Source organism: Labeo rohita, chromosome 9 (genome assembly GCF_022985175.1).
Source record: "Labeo rohita strain BAU-BD-2019 chromosome 9, IGBB_LRoh.1.0, whole genome shotgun sequence".
NCBI classification, from domain to species: domain Eukaryota; kingdom Metazoa; phylum Chordata; class Actinopteri; order Cypriniformes; family Cyprinidae; genus Labeo; species Labeo rohita.
In genome coordinates this window covers 33778693-33802220 of record NC_066877.1, presented here as the reverse complement: position 1 = coordinate 33802220, position 23528 = coordinate 33778693, and the positions used below count along the sequence as shown (strand labels likewise).

The following is a 23528-nucleotide window of genomic DNA, read 5'->3' as shown; positions in this document are numbered from 1 at the left end:
GAGCAGTCAACATTCATTCCCACAATGCATCTCCCCCAGGAGAACAGCAATCTGACATATGGCTCATTTGTTCAGCCATGCCTTTAATTATCCCACCGGCCTTTGGTCTGAATTCCTCCCTCAGCACGGACACAGATCACCGCTGCTTTAATTAGCAGCTCCTCAACATGTTTTTTTCTGTTAAAACAGGATGTGATCAAACAAATCCAGCATTTCCCAGTGGAATTCAGTGTTTCCTCTCCAGCGCATCAGCGCTTTGAAGAGTAAACTGCAGTACACACTTTCTAATAAATAAGGTCTAGTTGAAGAGAAAGCTCATTCGCCTGCACCACACTAGTTTGGCTGAAATTTCATGAATGACGCTGGACTTGCGTTCGTTTGCTTTCATTCATTCACATGCACCAGAGAACCAGAACACAAGCTTATGTAAAGAGCACTGACTTTGCACTGATCTGCTAACCAAAGTTCAAGTTTAACCTGCAATTTTCATCTCATGTCATTCTGCAAGATTCAATAACAAAAGTGCCATAGACAGCATATTTGAACATTCTGAGCTCATTTGATATTTTCAGTGTAGTATTTAGTAAAAACAGAAGCCAGAGTGTGGTGCAGTGTCCATCATGATTTCTAGACTGAGCTAAAGTTTCAATATAGACGTGTCCAACAGCTGAGTTGTAATTTTTCACACAACCATAAGTCAATAAAGAATCAGTTAAGAGTACTATAATAATAACAAATCAATGATATTTTAAACATTACAAATGCTACATTTTTATTTTTATTTGTTTTTATTTTATTTTATTTTATTTTATTTTATTTATGAGAACCTCATACATACTTGAAAGTGGTTTATTTTATTTATATTATTTATATTTATTTATATTTATTATATTATATTAGGGCTGTTATTAAAACTATTATGCTGTTATTAATTAATTTAAAACAGCATTCAAATATTTCTCAATTTCCCTTATTTTATTTATTTTATTATTTTATTTTATTCTCACTTAACAGTGAATGTTTATTAATATGAAAGCTGTTTTTATTTAATTTAATTTAATTTAATTTTATTTTATTTTATACTAATTCTATTTTTTATTAGGGCTGTTATTATAGGTAATATGCTGTTATTAACAAATGAAATTAAAACAGCCTTCAAGTATTTCTCAATTTCCTTATTTTATTTTATTTTATTTTATTTTATATTTTATTTTATCGTATTATTCTCACTTGACAGTGAATGTGTGACAGTGAATTAATATGAATGCTATTTTTATTTTATTTTATTTTATTTTATTTTGTACTTAAAAGCTATTTTTTTTTTTTTTTTTTTTTTTTTTTTTATTGGGGCTGTTATTATAGCTAAAATGCTGTTATCAACACATTAAATGAAAACAGCCTTCAAGTATTTCTCAATTTCCCAATTTTATTTTATTTTATTCTCAGTGAAATTTTTATTACTATTTTAAATTAGTGTTTGCTTATAATTTGTTTTAATTTAATTTTTATTGTAGTTTGTTTTAGTAATTTTGTAATGTGCTTTATTTTCGAATTTTTCTATTTAATATCTTGTTTTTAGTAGTTTTACTACTTCAACTGAAATGTATTTTAAATATTATTCTGTTAGTTGCCAAAGCAGTATTTTTAAATTTTAATATTTAAGTGTTATTACTTCAGTTTTTATTTAAATTACCAAAATGTTTTACATTTTTTAATTTTCATTTACAATAACAACACTAATACATTATTAGTGTATGCGATTATATATTTATTTATTTATGCAAAGTGGTTTAGCTATTTTTTTTATTTATTTATATCTAAATTCATTTTTCATATTTATTTTTAAGCTATAAATGCTGTATTTCTAACTTATAAATTACTTATAAATAATAATAATTTTTTCCTGTTGAATAATCTTTGTGCTTCAAGTCAAGTATCACTGCACCTTTACTGCACTTATAATGAGTTTTTCTCTCCCATTTTGCTCTTGTACAATGTACAAAACCTCTGCTGCTAATTATCTAAAGACCTTTCACAGCTCATTATTGAGACATTACTGTATGTGTCATGCATTACAGTACACAGGTGTGCAGCCAAGACCATTTCTGACTCCAGCAGAATGACCCGAACGACTTAATCGCTGAATTATTACAGAGGAGCACCTGTTAAAGTCAGGTGTTTAAGCCGCTGCTGATGAGGAGGAAGATCTCAGTGTTGTTGTGTTCAGGACTGTAAACACTCCTCAGGAGGGCTGTTTTGGATGCTCGGGTACAATGGAGAGTTGAAAGTGAGCCAGTGTTTGGGAATATGAGGATTCCTCACTCAGCGAGCCCTTCACGTCCTGTCACTGCGGCTCGCCGACCTTCTGCCGTCACAAACACACATGATACAGGCGCGCTGCTGACCGATGCCCCCTACAGCGCTTACACATCACACAGGTACACAAACATCAGGTGTGTGTGTGTTTCACAGTTATACAACAGCTTTTTAGAGCTTACAATAGAAGAAAAAATATAATATCCTCCTTTATTATATTTACTGTACCTAACATTATTACCTGAATTATGCTATTATTGGTAGTGCTTACTAAGGCAAACACTTATATTTCACTTTTTTTTTAACCATTTTAGTTTTTAATAATTTTACTACTTTAACTTATTTCAGTTAGTTGCTAATGCAACATTTTTTCTTTTTTTTTTTTATTTCAGCTTTATTTCAGTTACTGAATCCATTTTTTAATAGTTTTAGTCAGCAGTAACAACACTGTAACCAATTCCTCGTCTTCTTTTTTTCTTATTTGTTTTTGTATTTGCATTTATCTATTTTTTTATGCACATTATCTGTTTAGATGTCCTTACTAAATTACAGTAGTAATTTAGTGTCCTTACTAAATTACAGTAATGATCATTTTAGAGCAAGTTGTTGATAATTAATATGCAAATATATAATAATATATAATTTCTCATTGTTTATTTGGAAGTTGAAAATGTGGTGTGTGAAAGTGGATTCATATCTAAGGTCTTTTATCTCTTTTTTTTTTTAATGCATATTATCTGTTCAGAGGTTAAAATAGAAAAAAGAAGCAGAATCTTGTAATATAACATCCTCATGAATTACATTTATTGTATCTGTGATTATTAACCGGATGCTTATTATTTGTTGTGCTTTCTAAGCATTGCTGTTACGTCTACTTCTATATATACATTGTATTTTATTTTATTTTATTTTTTTTTTTATATTTCTGTATAGCTTTAATTCTTTTTTTTATTTCAATTAGTTCTCAGTTCTTCTTCTTTCTTCTTTTCATTTAACATTTTATATTGCATTTTATTTCAGCTAACATTGCATTTTTAGTTAACAATAACAACACAAATTACTATAACAAATTAGTATAGTTATTTTTATGTCTTCATCTGTTTTGAAGTTTAAATAGAAGAAAAAACTGAATTTAGTATAGTATAATATTGGATCAATGTTGTTTTAGTACTGTTTATCTGCTTGAATGAGCTTTTATCTTTATATTTTCAGTTTTTGTTTTAATTTTAATTTTATTTATGTTTTATGTATATTTTTTCAGTGTTGTTGTTGTTATTTATCTGCCATTTAGTATTTAGATTTTTGTATTATGCTTTTATCTTGTTTTAAGCTTTTATCTTTATATTATCAGTTTTAATTTTTATATTTATATTTTACCAAAAAAAAAACATTAAAAAGTGTAATGTTCAGATTACAGTAATGATCATTTTGGGGCAATTTGTGCATAATTGGTATGCACAAATTTATTTAATTTATTTACATTTTAATTTTTCTTATTTATAGTCATTTTACTGCGTAAACATTTCAGTTAATTAGTCTTATTTTTTTTAGTGTTCAGTGCTTTAAGTTATATATTACCAAACAAAAAACCCTCAAAAGTGCAATGCTCAAATTACAATAATGATCATTTTAGAGCAATTTGATTCTGCTGTGTTTGCACACATTACTGCCGTCCAGCACTTCAGACTCTCTCAGAAAGAACAAGAGGACGCAAGTATCACTGAAAACATCATTTACACGGCACAGTAAAGTCAAACGCCAAGCTTTGTGATTCCTGACGTTTGTGATGAGTGATGCCGACAGCAACAGAGTCAGTCAGAGGCGGGAGGTTAATTAAGCATAATGAGATATTAAACCGTCATGGCCACTTTCCTTGTCTTCCTGTGACTGTCAGATATTAACACTCAATCATGTCCTCTCTGCACAAAATCACTGCCTGTCTGGATTCCAGTGCTGAAACTACCAGCAATCAAAAACACAGCCAGAAACGCTGCTCGGACAATTTTACACCATTTGGCTGTCAGAAAAATAGGAGTATTTTAGAAAAATAATTTCAAGGACCATTTTACCCAAAAAAAGTACATCATTTACTCATCCTCAGGCTGGCCTGTGGGTTTGTGAGGCCCTGGGCAAGATCTTAAAAATCATGTTCACTGTCAAATAATTCAAATAATTTCAGGGCAAATACCTAAATATCATTTAATAAAATATTTACATTAAAAATACATATATATATATATATATATGTATGTATGTATGTATGTATGTATATATATATATATATATATATATATATATATATATATATATATATATATATATATATAATTTATTTATTTATTTTTATTTTTTTTTTTTTAATTCACTTTAAAAATAAAATAACAATTTACATAATTTCAGGGCAAATACCTAAATATCTTTTAAAAATTGCTAAAAAGAAAAACAAAACAAAAAAAAATATATGTAGTTATATCACCCGGCCTTGATCTTGCCTTGACTATTTGAATAGATATTGTTTGCAAAATGAAATAAATATTTATTTAATACTTTAGTAAATAAAATATTTACATTACAAATACATTTTATTTTTACATGACTTTTTTTTTTTTTTAAATTAAGATCTTCAATGAATAAAATATTTTTATATACATACATACATACATATATATATATATATATATATATATATCATTTAAAAAAATATATATAGAGAGAGAAGATACAATATCTTTTATATTGCATAAAACTGATACATTATTATACCATAACTGGTTTAGGCTGCTAGTGCACATTTAATCTAGTTTTCATTTTCTCCTACTAAAACTTAATCCTGATGCCTAAATTGGTTTGAACAGAAAATGAAATGGCAAATGCAGGCGTGAACACTGGCAGTTTATTCCATTATGGTTCAGATATATTGAACATTACAAAAGGCTCTATCCTAACAAATTATTCATGACAGCAAGTTTGTGTGTGTGTGCGCGCACTAACAGTCACAGCGCATATGTAGGTTGCTTGATTTGAAGGTCATGTGCTGTTTGGTTAGCATGATTCTAATGTACATTAGCATGTAAATTACATTGCGTTTGCTGTTTTCTAATCATAGCAGAGGAATGATAGAGTTCTGGCGTCTAAGCATGTGACATTCTCATTCAGACTGATCGAGCTTCTATTTCAGAATACACTAGAACCTGGGGATTCCATCCCATGATTCCAGCACTTCCATTTGTTGCTATGATACTGGCAAGTTTTTGCATAATTAGTTTCTTGTTTGCCTCAAAAGTCACTTCATTCTAAATTGGAATGTGTCACGGGAGTTCTACACATTGATGTGGTGAAAATTGGTATATCTGATCTGAATCTGATGGTATCATGTTTTGCATGTTAAAATCTATAGTTAAAGGCATAGTTCACCCAAAAATAAATGTTGTTTTTTTTTTTAAATGTTTACTCAGGCCATCTGAGGTGAGTTTGTTTCTTCATCATAGATTTGGAGAAATGTATCATTCCATCACTTGCTCACCAGTTGATCCTCTGCAGTGAATGGGTGCCGTCAGAATGAGAGCTAACAGCTGATAAAAACATCAAAATAATCCACAATTAATCCACATGACTCCAGTCCACGTTGCTAATGTATCTGAAGTCCCCTATTCATAATATTACATTCTTCAGTGAAGAAGTTGTCTTGTCTGAATCAGGAGTGAAATCTGCACAGATGAAGTGTTCGTTGTTTTTTTTTGTTTTTGTTTTTACAAACATGCAGCTTTTCGCTTCACAAGGTGTTAATTGATGGACTGGAGTGGTGTGAATTACTTGTGGATTATTGTGATGTTTTTATCAGCTGTTTGGACTCTCATTCTGACGGCACCCATTCACTGCAGAGGATCCACTGGTAAGCAAGTGATGAAATGGTACATTTCTACACATCTGTTCTGATGAAGAAACACTCATTTATATCTTGGATGGCCTGATGATGTGTAAATTTCAAGAAAATTGTTTGGGTGAACTACTGAAAAAGCTTTTAAAAAATGCATTTAATCATTTTTCATAGTTCACAGAATCAAAGATCTACAGTACATGACTAACTATACTAAAACTAAATATTTGCATTAGACTTGACTTAAATTTGTGTCTGTTCCTTATGCAAAGCAATTACATATCTCTTGGAATATTACGTAATACTGTATATACACTGTCATGGTGCTTTGTTGTTGTTGTTTTCCTTTTTTTTAATTGTGTGAGCATCTCTGCATTCTTTCTAACATCTCATTTTGTGTTTCACAGAAGGAAGATAACACAGGATCAGAACCGCATGAGGGTGAGTAAATGACAACTTGAAAATGTTCATTTGTGAGTGAACTAGTCCTTTACAGTAATTTTGCCAGCCACTTTACAAAATGCAATGGAGGAATCATTTTCCCTTCAATCACTCCACGCTCTTATCACACTCGGGGTTTCAATGCACGTTCTGTAATGTGCCTTGATATGCCACTTTGAGTGGTTTGGGCTGATTTGCTGATTTGGTTTAGACCAGATATCAGTTTGATTACTCAAGATGTACGTACTTATACTTGTGCAAACAGATTCAAAGATCAATGCAAGCAACTCAACATAAAAGTAAGCGACCACAGTCTTTATTTCGGAAAACATTTTTTCCTTATTCTTCTTATACACTACCGTTCAAAAGTTTAGGGTCAGTAAGACTTGTAATAGTCTTTAAAGAAGTCTCTTATGCTCATCAAGGCTGCATTTATTTGATTAAAAATATAGAAAAAAAAAAACAGTAATATTGCAAAATGTTTTTACAATATAAAATAATGTTTTTTATTTTAACATACTTTAAAATAGAATTTATTCCTGTGATGAAAAGCTGAATTTTTATCAGCTGTTACTCCAGTCTTAAGTGTCACATGATCCTTCAGAAATCATTCTAATATGCGGATTTATTATTAGAATGATCAATGTTGGATAATATCAACAGTTGTGCTGCCAAATATTTTTTGGAACCTGTGATTTTTTTTTTTTTTTTTTTTTTTCAGGATTCTTTCATGAATAACAAGTTTAAAAAGTACAGTGTTTATTCAAAATATAAATATTTTATAACAATGTAAATTATTTATTATGAACTTTTAATAAACTTTTAATTATTAACTTAATACATCCTTGGTGAATAAAAGTATTAATTTCTTTAAAAAAAAAAAAAAAAAGAAAAAAAAGAAGAAACAATAAAAATGTACTGACCCCAAACTTTTGAACGGTAGTGTATATACTATGTGCATATATTTAACTCCTGATGTAATATTTAGCAAGCATTAGGTTGACTTAAGAAAGAAACATGCTAGCGATATGCTAACAACTTGTTAATCGTGCTAGAAACATGCTAGCAACGTGTTAATCACGTTATAGACATGGTAGCAACTTGCTAATCATGCTATCAACATGCTAGCAACATACCAACAACTTGTTAAACAAGCTAGCAACATTGGTAACAACTTGCTAATCCCGCTAACAACATGCTAATCACGCTATAGACATGCTGCCAACATACTGATCATGTTAGAAACATTCTAGAAACATGCTAGCAACATACTAATCATGTTAAAAACATGTTAGCAACATGTTATCAACTTGATAATTATGTTAGAAACATGCTAGCAGAATGCCAACAACTTGCTAATCATGCTAGAAACATGCTAGCAGCTTGATAATCATGCTATCAACATGCTAGTAACTTGATAATCATGTTAAAACATGTTAACGTGTCAACAACTTGCTAATCATGCTATCAACATGCTAGCAACTTGCTAATCATGTTAGAAACATTCTAGAAACATTCTAGAAACATGTTAGCAACTTGCTAATCATGCTAAAAACATGTTAGCAATATGCTAACAACTTGCTAATCATGTTAAAAACTTGCTAATTGCTAACCAACTTTGATCAGGCTTTCTCAAGCCAACTTAAAGTTTGTCTTGTTTTTATATTTATTTAAAAAAAACTATTGTTTTTAATTTGGGATTGGCATTGTAATTAAAATAAATTATAGCTGATTATGAAATACTACAGAAATTTGTCTAAATAAATAATAATAAAAAACAAAAAACTATAAATTCATTAAAAAAACACAAAGTCATTTGTAACTAGTTTTTTTTTTTTTTTTTAACACAAAATTGTGTAGTATTTTAAATCAGCTATGAATTATTTTTACTTCAATGCCAATCCCGAGTTGAAAATTAAAATGCTAAAAACAGTAACAATTGATCACTGTTATAACAAATCTCCAAATGAATATTAATTAATTAATTTATACATAAATGTAGTACTTCATAAACAGAAACATTCTGTATGAGTCTGTCTATGTAAGTCCTGATTTAGTCACACATGCACACTTTCTAATGCAGTAGTGCGAGTGGTGCTTCGCTAGGTTTGGGTCTCATTGTAACACCTACAATCAGGGTTCAGCAGTGAGTCCTTGTTGACATAGACTCTCCATGACACCCAGAGGCCACAAAACACACACACTCTCTCTCCAAACACTCGGCAACATTCTCCACTATAAATAACCTTCACCTAGAGCGGCGCGTTTGCTAAGTGAGGATGCAGAGACGCTGAGGCGGACCTGAGGCCCGAGCAGCTGTAGAGCAGTAAACGAGCACACGACCCTCACGGACGCTCACAGATGCGTCACCGCTGCCACGATCGTCCACCCTGCGGCCCGCTGGCCCTGTCAGAGCATACTCGCCAGCAGATACAGGAAGTCATGGAGACGATAGAGATGATAAATGCGTTAATATTATCTGCTTCCGTTCTCATCCTCACTAAGGCTCTTTCTCTATATGATCGGTTAATATTAGCCACAGCAGTTCACTGTCCGTCTGATGCATATTACACACAATACTGCAAAGATTTTTATTTTTTTTATTTGTGCAAGCTTATTTCCTATATTTTTATATTTAAATTTAAAATTATATATTGTTTTAATTATAAACTGCTTTCATTGGATATATACACACATTCCCGCTATTTAGATGTAAAAATGCGCTTTGTTTTTATATATATGCATATTTGTGATGTAATTTGTAGCATTAAAAAAACAAACTTAGTTTTTAGTACTTTATTATTTAATTTATTTAAACAAAATAATCAGCTATAATCTATTTTCATTTTAATGCCAATCCCCTGTTAGTAGCATAATTGATTTTTTTTGTTATAAAAATGTTTAAAAGCTTTAGTTTTTAGTGCTTTATTTTTAATTTTCAACAAAGTGTAGTATTACATATATATATATATATTTGTAGCATAAAAAACACACTTAGTTTTAGTTCTTTATTTATTTTATTTAAACAAAATAATCAGCTATAATCTGTTTTATATATAATCATATATAATCTGTCTTTTTAATGCAAACTACTGTTAAAAGCATAATTGATTTTTTTGTATTATAAAAATGTTTAAAAGCTTTAGTTTTTAGGGTTAGTTAATTATTTTTATATTTTAATTTTAGTTAATTATTTAGAAAAAATAGTGTAGTAGCGTACTTTACAATTTGACATCTATAAATTATTTTAATTTCAGTGAAACCCATTTAACTAATCTGCTAGTTTACAACATAGTGTTTAGAGAAGTTAACATAAAAAAACAAAAATATTTTTTGATGGATAGTAATTATGATCAGACAGTTTGGACAATACAGATTTCTCCTGTGATTTTGGATACTGACATGCCAAATTTTTAATATTGAGCTTTTTCTGTTTTTCAGATGGACCAGCATACAAAAACGCAACTAAATGTGATTGGTCACTTTACGTGTCAATCAGATCACCAAAGGTGCCAAAAAGAAGAGCATTGGATTGTTGCGCATGCCAGTAAAACACAATCTGCACCTGCTGATGAGCGTGTTCAAGCCTTGATATGAAGCCAGTTCTGAAAGCGTCCCTCATGTGAGGCGAGAGCAGAAGATGCCAGCGTCCCACCTGAATCTGAGCAGTCTCAGCGAGAAGCTCCTGTCTAATTAGCACGCTCTGTTGAGGAACGCCTCGCTGCGCTGGCCAGTTAAAGCACTTCCTGATGAACACGACTCACTATAATGGCTGGTTTAGCACAGCAGAGGTGGGGTTGTGAAAGAGTCACCAGGAAGCAGCTCTACTGTAAGTTAGAAGGTGGGATAACGTAATTCACTTATATTAGATGTTATACTCAGTTTTGCATCTTTTGCATTTTATTTATTTATTTTTTTAATACTTTTTTGTCACATCAAAGTTTCAGGGCTGGTTGGTTTGGATCATGGTTTAAAACTCTTGATTGAATGATTTTTAAACATGTCTACAGAGGAAACAGATGGCATAAATATTTGCAGAAAGAGCAGCTAGTAGGGAAAAATCTGTGCAAGAAATCAATCTGGCATTGCAAAAAAGTACATACATGCATACATACACTACCAGTCAAATTTTTTATGTTTTTTAAATCAGTCTCTTTTGGTTATCAAGCCTGCATTTAGTTGATCCAAAGTACAGCAAAAACAGTAAAATCTGGAAATATTTTTGCTATTTAAAATAACTGTTTTCTATTTGAAAGTATTTAAAAATGTAATTTATTCCTGTGATTTCAAAGCTGATTTTTTAGCATCATTACTCATATGAGTCACATGATCCTTCAGAAATCTAATTCTAATATCATTTGCTGCTCAAAAAAATTATTATTAATATTATTGTTATCATTATTATTATGTTGAAAACAGCTGAGTAGATTTTTTTTCCAGGTTTCTTTGATGAAAAGAAAGTTCAGAAGAACAGCATTTGTCTGAAATAGAAATCTTTTGTAACATTATAAATGTCTTTATCATCACTTTTGATCAATTTAAAGCATTTTTGCTAAATAAAAGTATTAATATCTCTAATTTATTTTCCAATCAATCAATCAATCAATCAGTCAATAAATACTGACTCCAAACTTTTAAATGGTACATAGTGTATAATGTTACAGAATCTTTTTTATTTCAGATAAATGCTGATCTTTGGATCTTTCTATTCATCAAAGAATAATGGAACAATGTACTCTGCTGTTGATAATAATAATATTATTGATGATGATGATAATAATAATACCACTAATAATAATAATAATAAATGCTTGTTGAACAGCAAATATTAGGAAAAAAAAAGGATCATGTGACACTGAAGACTGGAGTAATGATGCTGAAAATTTAACTCTGATCACAGGAATAAATTACATTTTAATATATATTCAAATAGAAAACAGTTATTTTAAACAGTAAACATTTTTCTAAATTTTACTGTTTTTGCTGTACTTTGGATCAAATAAATACAGGCTTGGTGAGCAGAAGAGACTACTTTAAAACTAGTAGTGACTGGTAGTGTACATGCATACATAAAAATAATAATAAACCCAGTTTGCACTCACTGATTTCAGATTTGGCAGGCGGCGTGAGGTTCAGTCTCTCCATAGAGTCGCTGCTGTCCTCGTCCAGAACGTAGTCGAAGTTTAAGATGAACATCATCACAACGCCTTCCTCGTTCTTTACTGGGATGATGTGAGTGTTGCATTGGAAGTCTGAACCTACAGGAGGAACATGAAGACATGTTTAGATTTCACAAGCACTAACTCTGTTTCATTTTGTTCATTTGGTTGAGTTTCGAGAGCCTGTGTACTGTCTGGACCTCATCTAACTTGATAATGAAGATATGCAGCACAGTTGATCGTACTGAGAGCTGTGAAGGGAACTGAAGAAGACTGGAGATTTCAAATTGCCATAATCAAGAGGATGAAGGTACTATTTTATAAAAATGGATGTTCAACTCAAAAGTTCACCTAAAAAGGAATAATTCTATTATTATTCATTCACTCATGTAGTTCCCTGTAAAAAGATGGAAAGTATGAATTTTGAGAATTTTAATGCAGATATTTTCCATAAAATAACTAGTTTACCATAGCTCATAGTGGGAAAAAAGCACACTACAATTATCATAACAGTAGTGCATACTGTACAACGTCATTTATTGTATATAGGTTTTCTGAAGTCACATGATTTTATTCATATGGTAAAATATTCATATAGTAAAATCTGTGACAAAAACACACAACAAAATTACTAAAACTGGAATAAAACTAATTAAAAAACTAAAATACCAATGCTATATCAATGACGCTAAAATAACACTTACTGTATAATGGTTACAACAAGGTCTGTGAATGTTATTTTTATTACTTCTTCTTATTATTTTTTGTAGCAATAGTACCAATACATTGTATGGGTCAAAATGATTGAAATCAATAGGATATTAATTGGAAATCAATCGGATATTAAGTCAAGATCATGTTTCATGGAGTTATTTTGTACATTTTCTGCCATAAAAATATCAAAACTGATTAGTAATATGCATTGCTAAGAACTTCATTTGGACAACTTTAAAGGCGATTTTCTCAATATTTAGATTTTTTTTTTTTTTTTTTTACCATCAGATTCCAGATTTTCAAATATTTGTATCTCGGCCAGATATTGTCCTATAACAAACCATACATCAATGGAAAGCTTATGTATTCAAATTCATGCTTATGACTAGATTTGTGGTCCAGGGTTACATATGTGCAATAAATTTACATTTGTTATTTCTGGTTCATTAATTTCTACATATACAGTACTAATGCATTTTTAACATTTCAAATGTCATACATGAATACTACTTAACAAGGAACAATAAATTAATATTAATACTTTAAAATGCTCTCAGTGTTCGTCATTAGTTCATAATAGTTGATGCATTAATATAATTATATTAATATTAATATAATTGTTGTCTTTGGGGCAAAATAACAATCTGAAAATTCTGTTGTCAGTGCATAAACTAACATTTTTTTCTCTGTAGCTCAACAGTTGTGTTCTGAAAGTAAAAACTCTGAAAATTGAAAAAATTTTTTTTACATTTTTATTACATATAGATGCTTTATTAAAAAAAAAAAGTTATGTTTTAAAGTTTTTTATGCTTATCAAGGCTGCATTTATTTGATTAAAATACTGAAAAAAAAAACAGTAATATTGTGAAATATTATTGCAATTTAAAATAATGGTTTTCTATTTTTGTATATTTTATAATTTTGTATAATTTATCCCTGTGATACAAATCTGAATTTTCAGCATCATTACTCCAGTCTTCAATGTCACACAATCCTTCAGAAATCATTCTAATATGCTGATTTATTATCAGTGTTGAAAAATGTTGTACTGATTTTTTTTAGTTTTTTTTTTTTTTTTTGGGAACCTGTAATACTTTTTTCAGGATTCTTTAAGAAATAAAAAGTTAAAAAGAACAGCATTTATTCAAAATAGAATTTTTTTTGTAACAATATACACTACTTTTCAAAATTTCGGGGACAGTGCATTTTTTTTCTTTCTTTTTTTTGAAAGAAATTAATATTTTTATTTAGCAAGGATGTGTTAAATTGATCAAAAGTAAAGACTTTATTGTTATTCTTTTTTGGATAAATGCTGTTCTTTTTAATTTTTTTTATTCATCAGTGAATCCTGAAAATGATATCATAGGTTCCAACAAAATATGGGCATATCAGAATGATTTCTGGATCATGTGACACTGAAGGCTGGAGTAATGATGCTGAAAATTCAACTTCGCATCACAGAAATAAATTATATTTTAAAGTACATTAAAATAGAAAACATTTTAAATTGTAATAATATTTCACAATATTAGAGTTTTTTTCTGTATTTTTGATCAAATAAACACAGTCTTGGTAAGCACAAAAGACTTCTTTAAAAAACAATGCAAATCTTACTGATCCCAAACTTTTGAACGCAGGATTAAATTGCAGAATAAAACCCAACAGAACATAATTAGACCCCTCCAAAAACACTTTTTGTGAACTCCTCCTTCAAAGCAGACGGACTGAACTATAAGAAACTAATTTGCACTATACAGCAGGAGAAGGTGAGATTTAGGAGCTGAAGCTGAAGGAGTGAAAAGGTGATGGCAGCTTTCATCTGCTGTCTGATACAGACGCCGCATTACCGAAAAACCCTTTCCAGCTTCCGCAACCTCCGAGAGCCAAACAATGTGAGAAAGCACCAGTGAAGAGAGAGAGAGCGAGAGACAGCGGCCCCTGTCCTGAGCTGCAGGGTGTGATCATGGATAAATGCGCTGAATCAGACCCAGAGGTCAGAGGTCACAGCCTGTGCTTCTCTCTGCAGGCTTAGCCCTGTTCAGCTGCCCTTATTCTGCGGCTCCAGCCACGTGGCTGTGGTGGGGACGACGGCACAATGAATCTGTCCATGTGGACGCCAATGTTCTCCTCTTATCTGTTTTCTTTTTTAGTCCAATCCATCCTTATCTCCTTTCTCATTGAGTTCACTCCCAAAGCTCCTTTAGTGATGAAAGGATACAAAAATGCTCAGGCTCCTCATATCTGATGCACTGAAGGATTATTAAAATGTTTGGGTGTTTGTATGAAAGATTGTGACTGACAAAATATACAGATAGTATCGGTCCTGGATGCTGATTGAGTTGCTGAATGGTTGAACTTGACATGATTAAAAACACGCTGTTCGTGGCAGAGACATGAACGCAGTGCGTAAAAACATTAGTCTGCATCAAAATATATTGCATACGGTGTCCACCTTATTCTTTAATGCGAAAGTAAGCCTATGGGTGAGACTTCCAGTTCATTATCCGCTATAGGGAAATAACTAGAAGAATAACAACGTGCAATAAACTGTAAAACTGTTTGCACTACAAACACAGTTTGCTCATAAATAAGATAATATATTAAAATAATACGGTAAGACACACCAATTTGCAATATCAAGCAGCAAAACGACCTGTTTTGTACATCTAAAAATAGCTGGGCGTGGATAAGACTGGAAGCCACACCCATACAATTTACAAAAGGCCACACCCACTCTTACGGGAAGAAAAAGGTGGATACAAGAACATATTCTTTAAGACCCATAAAAAAAAAAAAAAAAATAGCTAAAAACACATAAAATAAAATATTTAAAAATTTTAAACTTATTTTTAAGCAAAGGCAGCATTTCCCATTTTTGTTTACTTGAAGTTAAAATAAATAACTAAATAAATAAATAAATATAACTAAAACTAAAAACAAACTATATAGTCATATTTAAAAAAAGTATAAAATTAAAATCAAACCAGAAATTATAAAAATAAATTTTATATATTATTTTGAATAGTATTTATTCACTTTATTTTTTACACTTTAATTTATTTTTATTAATTTTAGCTTGATATTATTGTATTCATTTTAAGAATTTAATCAATTTTAATTTTTAAAATGTTCCCGATATTTCAGATTTTTTAATAAGAACCTTGACACCGATTGCCTTTAAAAGGCCTGAACCAAAGTTCAAGATCAAATAATTTTATTTGCATATAAACCATATAAGCTACTGTTTATAAATACTTTTAAAGGTTTTTAAAGAAGTCTCTCTTGCTCACCAAGGCTGTATTTATATGATTAAAAAATACAGTGAAAACAGTAATATTGTAAAATATTATTACAATTTAAAATAACTGTTGTCTATGTGAATATACTGTCAAATCTAATTTAGTCCTGTGATTCAAAGCTGAATTTTCAGCATTATTACTCCAGTCTTCAGTGTCACATGATCCTTCAGAAATCATTCTAATATGCTGATTATTATCAGTGTTGAAAACATATTTTTGTGGAAACTGTTACATTTTGTTTCAGGACTCTTTGATGAATAGAATGTTCAAAAGAACAACATTTGTTTGAATTAGAATCTTTTGTAACAGTGTTACAGACTGTCTGTTTTGGTACTGTACTCTTTCTATCTTCCAGAGCCAGCAGGAGTCAAACCCATCAGTTTTTCTTCTACAGCGCTGAATCTTATACAGGACACAAGCAGGGGATCGTCTGGGGATCGTCTTGAACATGCTGGACTAAGCATTTCCCCCATCCTGAGCAGTACATCAACGTCTCCAGCTCCAGCAGGTATCATTAATACTTCTAACACAACACCGACAAGAAAAATGGATCAAATGAGGTGTGGAATATTCTGCGGCAACTCTGCTCAAATGTAATTTAATCTACATGTTCAGTATAATCTAATGAGCACGGAGAGGAGAAGTGCTCGGAAAATCCTCAGAACACGAGGAACATCACGGCCTGTCAATGAGAATATGAAATCACAGAATGATTTCAGCCATTTGCTAAGATGTCCTGATGCAAATATGTCAATCTGACAATAGCCTGAATGTAAAACTGAACATGCAGCTTTTGGCCTGTTTTACACTGCACACAAGTCAAATTTACTGAATAGAAAGAAAAAAAAGATAAATTATTTAATTATTTTTAAATGTATTTTTTGTATTAACTATAAGGCTATTAAAATAAAATAAATATTTATTTACTTACAAAATGAAAATAAATACTGTAATAAATTATTTTATTATTTTTAATGTAGTTTAACTGTAAGGTTATTAAAATAAAATAAATATTCATTCACGTACAAAATGCACAACAGCGTGAACGTTTTATCACATTTACCTTTTTTGCAAAAAAAATTGAAAATGTTACATTTTAAGGTTTGTATTAATTGTATATTAAAAAAGAGATATTTATTCACTTACAAAATGAAAATTAATACTTTATAATTTCATAATTTCATTTGGTGACACAAGTGCTGCAGAAGTTACTATTTATTTATTTATTTATTTATTTTACTTAATCTGACTCCAAAAAATGATTTTGTTTCTTGTACCTTAATGATGTCAGGATTAGGTCATATTACATAATTTAACTGACTTGAATAAAACCAGATAATTCATTAGCACATTAAGTATATATTTTAGGCAATTAATTTTACAGCACAAAGCTTTTTTTTTTTTCATTGACCTTTTTTGCAAAAAAAAAAAAAAAAAAAAAAAAAGGAAGAAAAGAAATTCTAGAAAATGAACAATGAATAAACAACATTCAATTATACTTGATTTTAAATATTATAAATATTTAGATTTTTAAGAATTGTATTATTTTTTTATTTTAATATTTGTATTAATTGTATATTAAAATAAAATAAATATTTATTCAATTAAAAATTTACATATTTTATAATTTCATGTGATGATAGAAATTATAAGTATAATATATAGCATTTAGTATTTAAATGAAGTCTTTGTCTTTTTTTTTCACAACACACTGCCTTTTTTTGTAAATATGCCAGATTGCATTCTTCACCAGGACTGTAATTCATCACACTGATTTCCCCTCTTAGCATCTGAGCTCTTATAAAGATCTCATGCACACCGTGTGTTTACAAAGACACCTGTCTCAACCAAACCTCTCGCTTGCTTTTTCATCGAGGACACCTGACGTGCCGTTTGCACACGGATCAAGGGATTCTCACTGTGTAACATGCAAATGCAGTGTCTGTTGAGGCTCACAGACACATGTTCAAACGTCTCTCGCTCCTCTGTCTGGAGGAAACTATCGCTAGTCTTCATTAGCAGCATGCTGGCTGTCTGACTAAATATAACTAGCAGCGGCAGGCTTTAGCAGGACCGTTCAGAGCAGGCATCCATATGCGTGTTTGAATTTTATTAGTCTTTCTATGAAATTTGTTCAATTTTATGAAACTTTAGCACATTGCATGCAGATGTGGCTAACATGAGTGTCAAAATAAGCATGTCTAAATCTTAAAAACAGGCCTATATATCATTTTTAAGTGTTGCATACATGCCACAGAGAAAGCCTAAAATAAAAAAAAAAAAAAGTTATATTACTATTAATAATATTATTGATAACATTATTAAACCTGTTTCATGATTTGAAACAATATTACTCATTAAAACATGCAAAACTATTTAAATTATTTTTTTTCTGTTAAGATATTTATTTTCTTAAGGAAAAATGACAGGAAAAAGTGTGAAGAATTCCAAAAACATGACGTGTTTGACATGTTCTGACAATAAATAATATTTTAAAGCCACATTTAACCGTCTGGTTTTTATCACTTTCACATTGTAGCAAAAAAATTGCCTTTGAACTAAAATGAATTTGACATGAATGAATTTGAATTTGACATAAAAATTTGACATTTATCGTGATAATTATTGATATTGACTGATATGAAAACAAATTATCATAATGATTTTTGGCCATATCGCCCTGCCCTACCTAAAAGAATGACAAAACATATTTCAAGTACTAAAAACAGTGGTATAATAGAGTAGACAGAAACACCATATTAATCTGCAAAATAATTATTTTATTTTTTATTTAATAAATATTTATTTTATTTCAATATACAATTAATAGAAACATTAAAATAAAAACTATTTTAAAATATTTTACAAATAAAAATATTTTTAAAATTTTATAAAATGCAAAAAAGCTAAATGTTATTAAACATTTGTACTGTAAAATGTTTTGTCAAATGACCATATGCAAACATCTACATTAACATGTGGAATGCAATTTGTTCAATTTTATGAAAACATGACGTAATTTTTAAAAGTGCACTAACCAGTATAGTAAAATCATCTAACACTTGAAATTGACACCACCGCTCTAAAGACTGATGATGCATCCAGACAGATCCTTTCTGATTTAAATGCTCATTTACAAATGATGTGCTGACAAATTAATTATTTATGGCATTAAAATCATGACATTTGTGTTTCACAACATTTCCAGTCACTAATGACACTACGATGCCTCTTTCTCTAATTAATAATGGAACAGAAGCAGCTCGAGTATCTGCTTGCCAGTCGGTCTGTTTGACATTTTTTGGCACCGCTGCAGGTCAGTCAAGTCTTGTAATGCTGCTCCACAACTAGTACTACAACTAGTTCAACTTTAACACACTAACTAAACAAACAGGGTCATTCCTGTTCCACAGAATGGTTTGAAATATTTTTATATAATTTTACACCTGAAGTTCAGAAATATGCTCCAGTCAAGCTGATACACCAGTGTTATTTTAGTATTGATTTGTATTTAGTATATAATATCATTTTTATTAATGTTTAGAATTTGTTTTCAGTTTTATATTGTTTTTTTTAATAGTTTTTGTCATTTTATTTATTTAGTTTTTTAATCAACTTAATTTTTTAAATTATAAGTATTTTATTTTATTTTTTTTATTTCATTTTATTTCATTTTATTTTAAGATGTAAATTAACTAGGATTAATTCAGGATAGTTGGGACATTTTTCCCTAGTCATCTTAATGGCAAAATGTGTCCCAGTTTACCTTTATATATAAATATTATTAAACCTAATGGATGTTTTAGAGCGACACAAACCAACTAATATCACCAAATTCATCAAATGTGTTGCTAATACTGATGTTTAGAGGTCCAGACTGTTTCACATGATTCATCAGCAACAGTTAAAGATAATTATACTCTAAACGTTACTGAACTATGTCTCTTGTATGTCTAGTGTCATTAAGTTGATGGTGCTTTACGCAGTAAAGTGTGTGTAATTGTTCTCTGATATCTCACGACCTGTCGGAGACACCGATAAAAGATACCGCAGACGCTGTTTCACCGATAAAAGACACCGCAGACATCGTGACAGAGATGTGATACACAAAGATCTGGTGTCTTGATGCAGGTAAAGTTGAGGGAAAGAGGTCAAGAGAAACAGTCAGAGATACAGATAAGTTTTTCTTTCTTTTTTTTTTTTTACTACAACGTAATATAATAACTCACACAATTTTTATGTCATTTATTTAACAGGTTGTCAAAAAGTGGAGAACTGACATTTATGTTTTTATAGATTACTTTTTTTTAATAATATTTTAAAAAAAAAAAAATAATAAAATTCAGCCAGTGTTATTTTAGTATCTTTGATATACTATTTTAGTTTTTGTTAATATTTTGAATTTTATTTTTATATTTTCTGTTTTAATTAAAATTTTAGTTAAAGCTCTAGTAATTTTGTTGTTTTTTTTGCCATTTTTATTATTTTTAGTTATAGCATTTTGGATTAAGTAAATGAAAATGAGAAATGTTGCCTTGTCAACAAGTTCAAAATGTATATTTAATTTTATTTCAGTTCATGATTAGTTTTTTAGATAATGAAAATGTTTATGGTTTTAGTTTGTTTTCAGCAACATTAGCGTTATTAGAGTAAAACATAATTTTGCATTGCATTTCTTGGCCTTGTTTGCAGAATTTACACACTTTACCCTCTTTATGATACTAGTGGTTGTCATATAATGTTTTATTTCTTTTTTTAGGTTGCATTTATTGGCAGCAATCGTTGCTACCTGCCATTTCTGGCTGAAATGGCTGTGTGTCTGGGCATTTAGAGCAGAGGCAGATGGACAAACATGAGTTGAATAAAGATCTCCTTACATCCTGTACCATGCTGAAAGTCACCTCTAATCTACAGAGTCTAGTGAATTAGAGCTGTCATGTGCATTAGTGTGTGTTTACTGCAGCTAAGGCTGAAACTCTTTATTTTAAAGGAGATTTGGCTGTCAATAGCGGTCACTGATGATACATTGTGGGAATCTCCAGTAAAGGTTAAGAAAATATGCACTTTATACATTTAGAGTGACAGCCACAGGAATCATAACGACACAAGTTATTCATCATATCAAAAACAGGATATTCAAAAATGCACAAGAGGCAGCAATGCAGATTGATTAACCAGAACAGGTTTTTGCAATTCCATTGTTCATCTGTATGTCTCACTGGATTAAAGCATCAGCTAAATGAATAAATGTAAATGCATTAGGGGTGTGATGAGACCTTTATCCCACGAGACGAGACGAGAATTTAAAACTTTTCTAAAGAGGGGAAAATAGTCTTTTATTCAACGGAAAAGACAAAATGCAAAAAAAATGTAGGTGCATTTTGAACTTCATGAAATTAAACTTCCATTTTAATGAATTATATGCAGTAATGAACAATATTTAAAGAAGAGCTTCACGATTCTGGATACATTGAGAATCCCAGTTGTTATTAATACATTAGAGACCATGATTCTCTCATGGTTCTGGAGAAAAAAGAAAACTAAACAAACTAGCGTAATTTACTAGTGGTTCTGACTAAATGTTTATTGATTAAGTCTTATAAAAACATATATTCATTTAAACAATCACACAAAACAAAACAAAAAAAGAAAACATTCAATGAAGGAGTCAGTGTCTCACTTCATTAAGACTTGTTTGACTACTGAAATCTCCTGAATGAATGATTCAGTGACATACTTTTTTTAAACGGGCGGTTGTCACCACCTCCTGGCGGAATAGGATAAGCGTTACAATACATACAAGTGTTAAAGGGGTCATCGGATGGCCATTTTGCACAAGTTGATATGATTCTGTAGGGTCTTAATGGAAACTCTATAATGTACTTTGGTTAAAAATTCTCAGTGGATGTGTAAAACAACACCCTTTTTACTTTGCCAAAATCAGCTCTTCAAAAATCATCTCATTCTGGTCGAGGCTGCTTTAAATGGAAATGAGCTCTGCTCGTCCCGCCCCTCTCTTCTCTCTGTGGAGTGACGAGCCTGTTTACTTCAGCCACGTTCAGCCGCTAAACTTGCTAACTTGCACATTATTAGGAAAGAAGATCACAAAGATTCTTAAAAAAAAAAAAAAAAAAAAAAAACCTTATACTCACTTCTGCTGTAAGTGAAGCTGGATCACAAACAATTTGCGCGAACATAGACGGATATATGTAGATTAAGAGGCACATTCCCTTCACAAACAAACGTAATCAACTGCATCTTCAGTGGCTCAGATGTCGGGAGTAAATGATGACGACTATGTTTTATATTACATCCAGCAACACAACATCTCAATCGGAGATATTCTTGTCTAACTTACATCCCTTGCCATGTCGTACTCACCCCCTTGTCATCCAAGATGTTCATGTCTTTCTTTCCTCAGTCTTAAAGTCTCAAGTTTAATCTCAAACGCTCGTCTTGTCTCCCTCTCCCTGTGTATTCTGACTCAAGACAGTTAGGGGGATGTTGAAAAACTCCAACCGTATTTTCTCCCTCAACTTCAAAAATCATTTCAAAATCATCCTACATCGCTGCAGAAGTTCGACCAAGTCTTTGCAAAGTGAACTTTGCAAACACCCTTAACAAAAATGGTAAGACAGCGATATAGGACAATTTTGAAGTTGAGGGAGAAAATACGGTCTGAGTTTTTCCACATACCCTAACTGTCACAGAGTTCAGGGAGAGTAAGACAACACTAGCGTTTAAGATTAAAAAGTATATAAATTGTGTTATTTTTATGAAAATAACTGATTGTTTCACTAGATAAGACCCTTCTTCCGCGGTTGGGATCGTTTACAACCGCATTTTTAGTTTGTTTGAAGCCGAATTTAAACTGTATTTTGGAAGTTCAAACTCAGGGCACCATATCATATCAGAATGTTCAATTTTAGTGCCAAAAATGATTCCTTGTCAAATTAGACTGAAGAATCTACATTTTCTGGCATGCAACATCCCAACTGTGGTCAAATTATGACTATGGAAAACTATGAACAGCTGTGAAGCTCACCACAAATTTTAAGGAATGCATCACTATGATCAACAATACAGCCATTCAACAACCTCCAATAATAAAAATGCAGCTTAACAAAGATTCTTGTGGCTTTGAAAAAGCTATCAACATTCCCACATTCCAAATAAGTTACTCTTTGTTGCCAGGTTTGCCACAGGTTTGCCACAGCTCCTGAACTTCAGGTGAACGTAAGATGTAACGTAAATTCAGTTTGTTTGGTTTGCCTCACACAAAACTATTATATGACTTGAAACAGACTTGTATACATTCCGTTAATGATTCCATATCCATGGAACATTTTCGTTTTATTCCATTCTTTATAATTAGAAAAAGGTTGGGTTTTTTTTTTTTTTTTATATATATATATTACACTAAGAAAAAAATGCTATTTTAAAACTGTTCACTGGAATGTTTTTTGGGGAAACAAAAATGTTTTTTATGGCATCACTTTACAAAAAAAAAAAAAAAAACCTTAGGAGCCTTTATTTTTAAGTTGTATGGACTAAGTTTTAGATATTTCAAAATGTTTTTTTTTTTCCTTTTCAGGCATGGAGAATGCTTGGTCTCTATCCTGTTTCATTATATGGAAGAGAAGCAGCTCAAAAATTCAGCTACACTCCTTTTTTGGACAGAAGAAAGGTAATCATACAGTTTTGGAACGGCATGACAGTAAG

At 30.7% G+C, this 23528-nt stretch overlaps 1 protein-coding gene across 1 annotated transcript in view; it reads right to left on the bottom strand.

Annotated features, from left to right (window-relative positions):
• The window catches only part of LOC127171220 (potassium voltage-gated channel subfamily H member 7-like), a 115080-nt gene that overhangs the window by 62610 nt on the left and 28942 nt on the right, over positions 1–23528 (bottom strand). The window contains exon 3 of the mRNA XM_051119730.1: positions 11737–11892. Coding sequence (XP_050975687.1) covers positions 11737–11892 — 156 coding nt within the window. The remainder of the gene's footprint in view (positions 1–11736; positions 11893–23528) is intronic.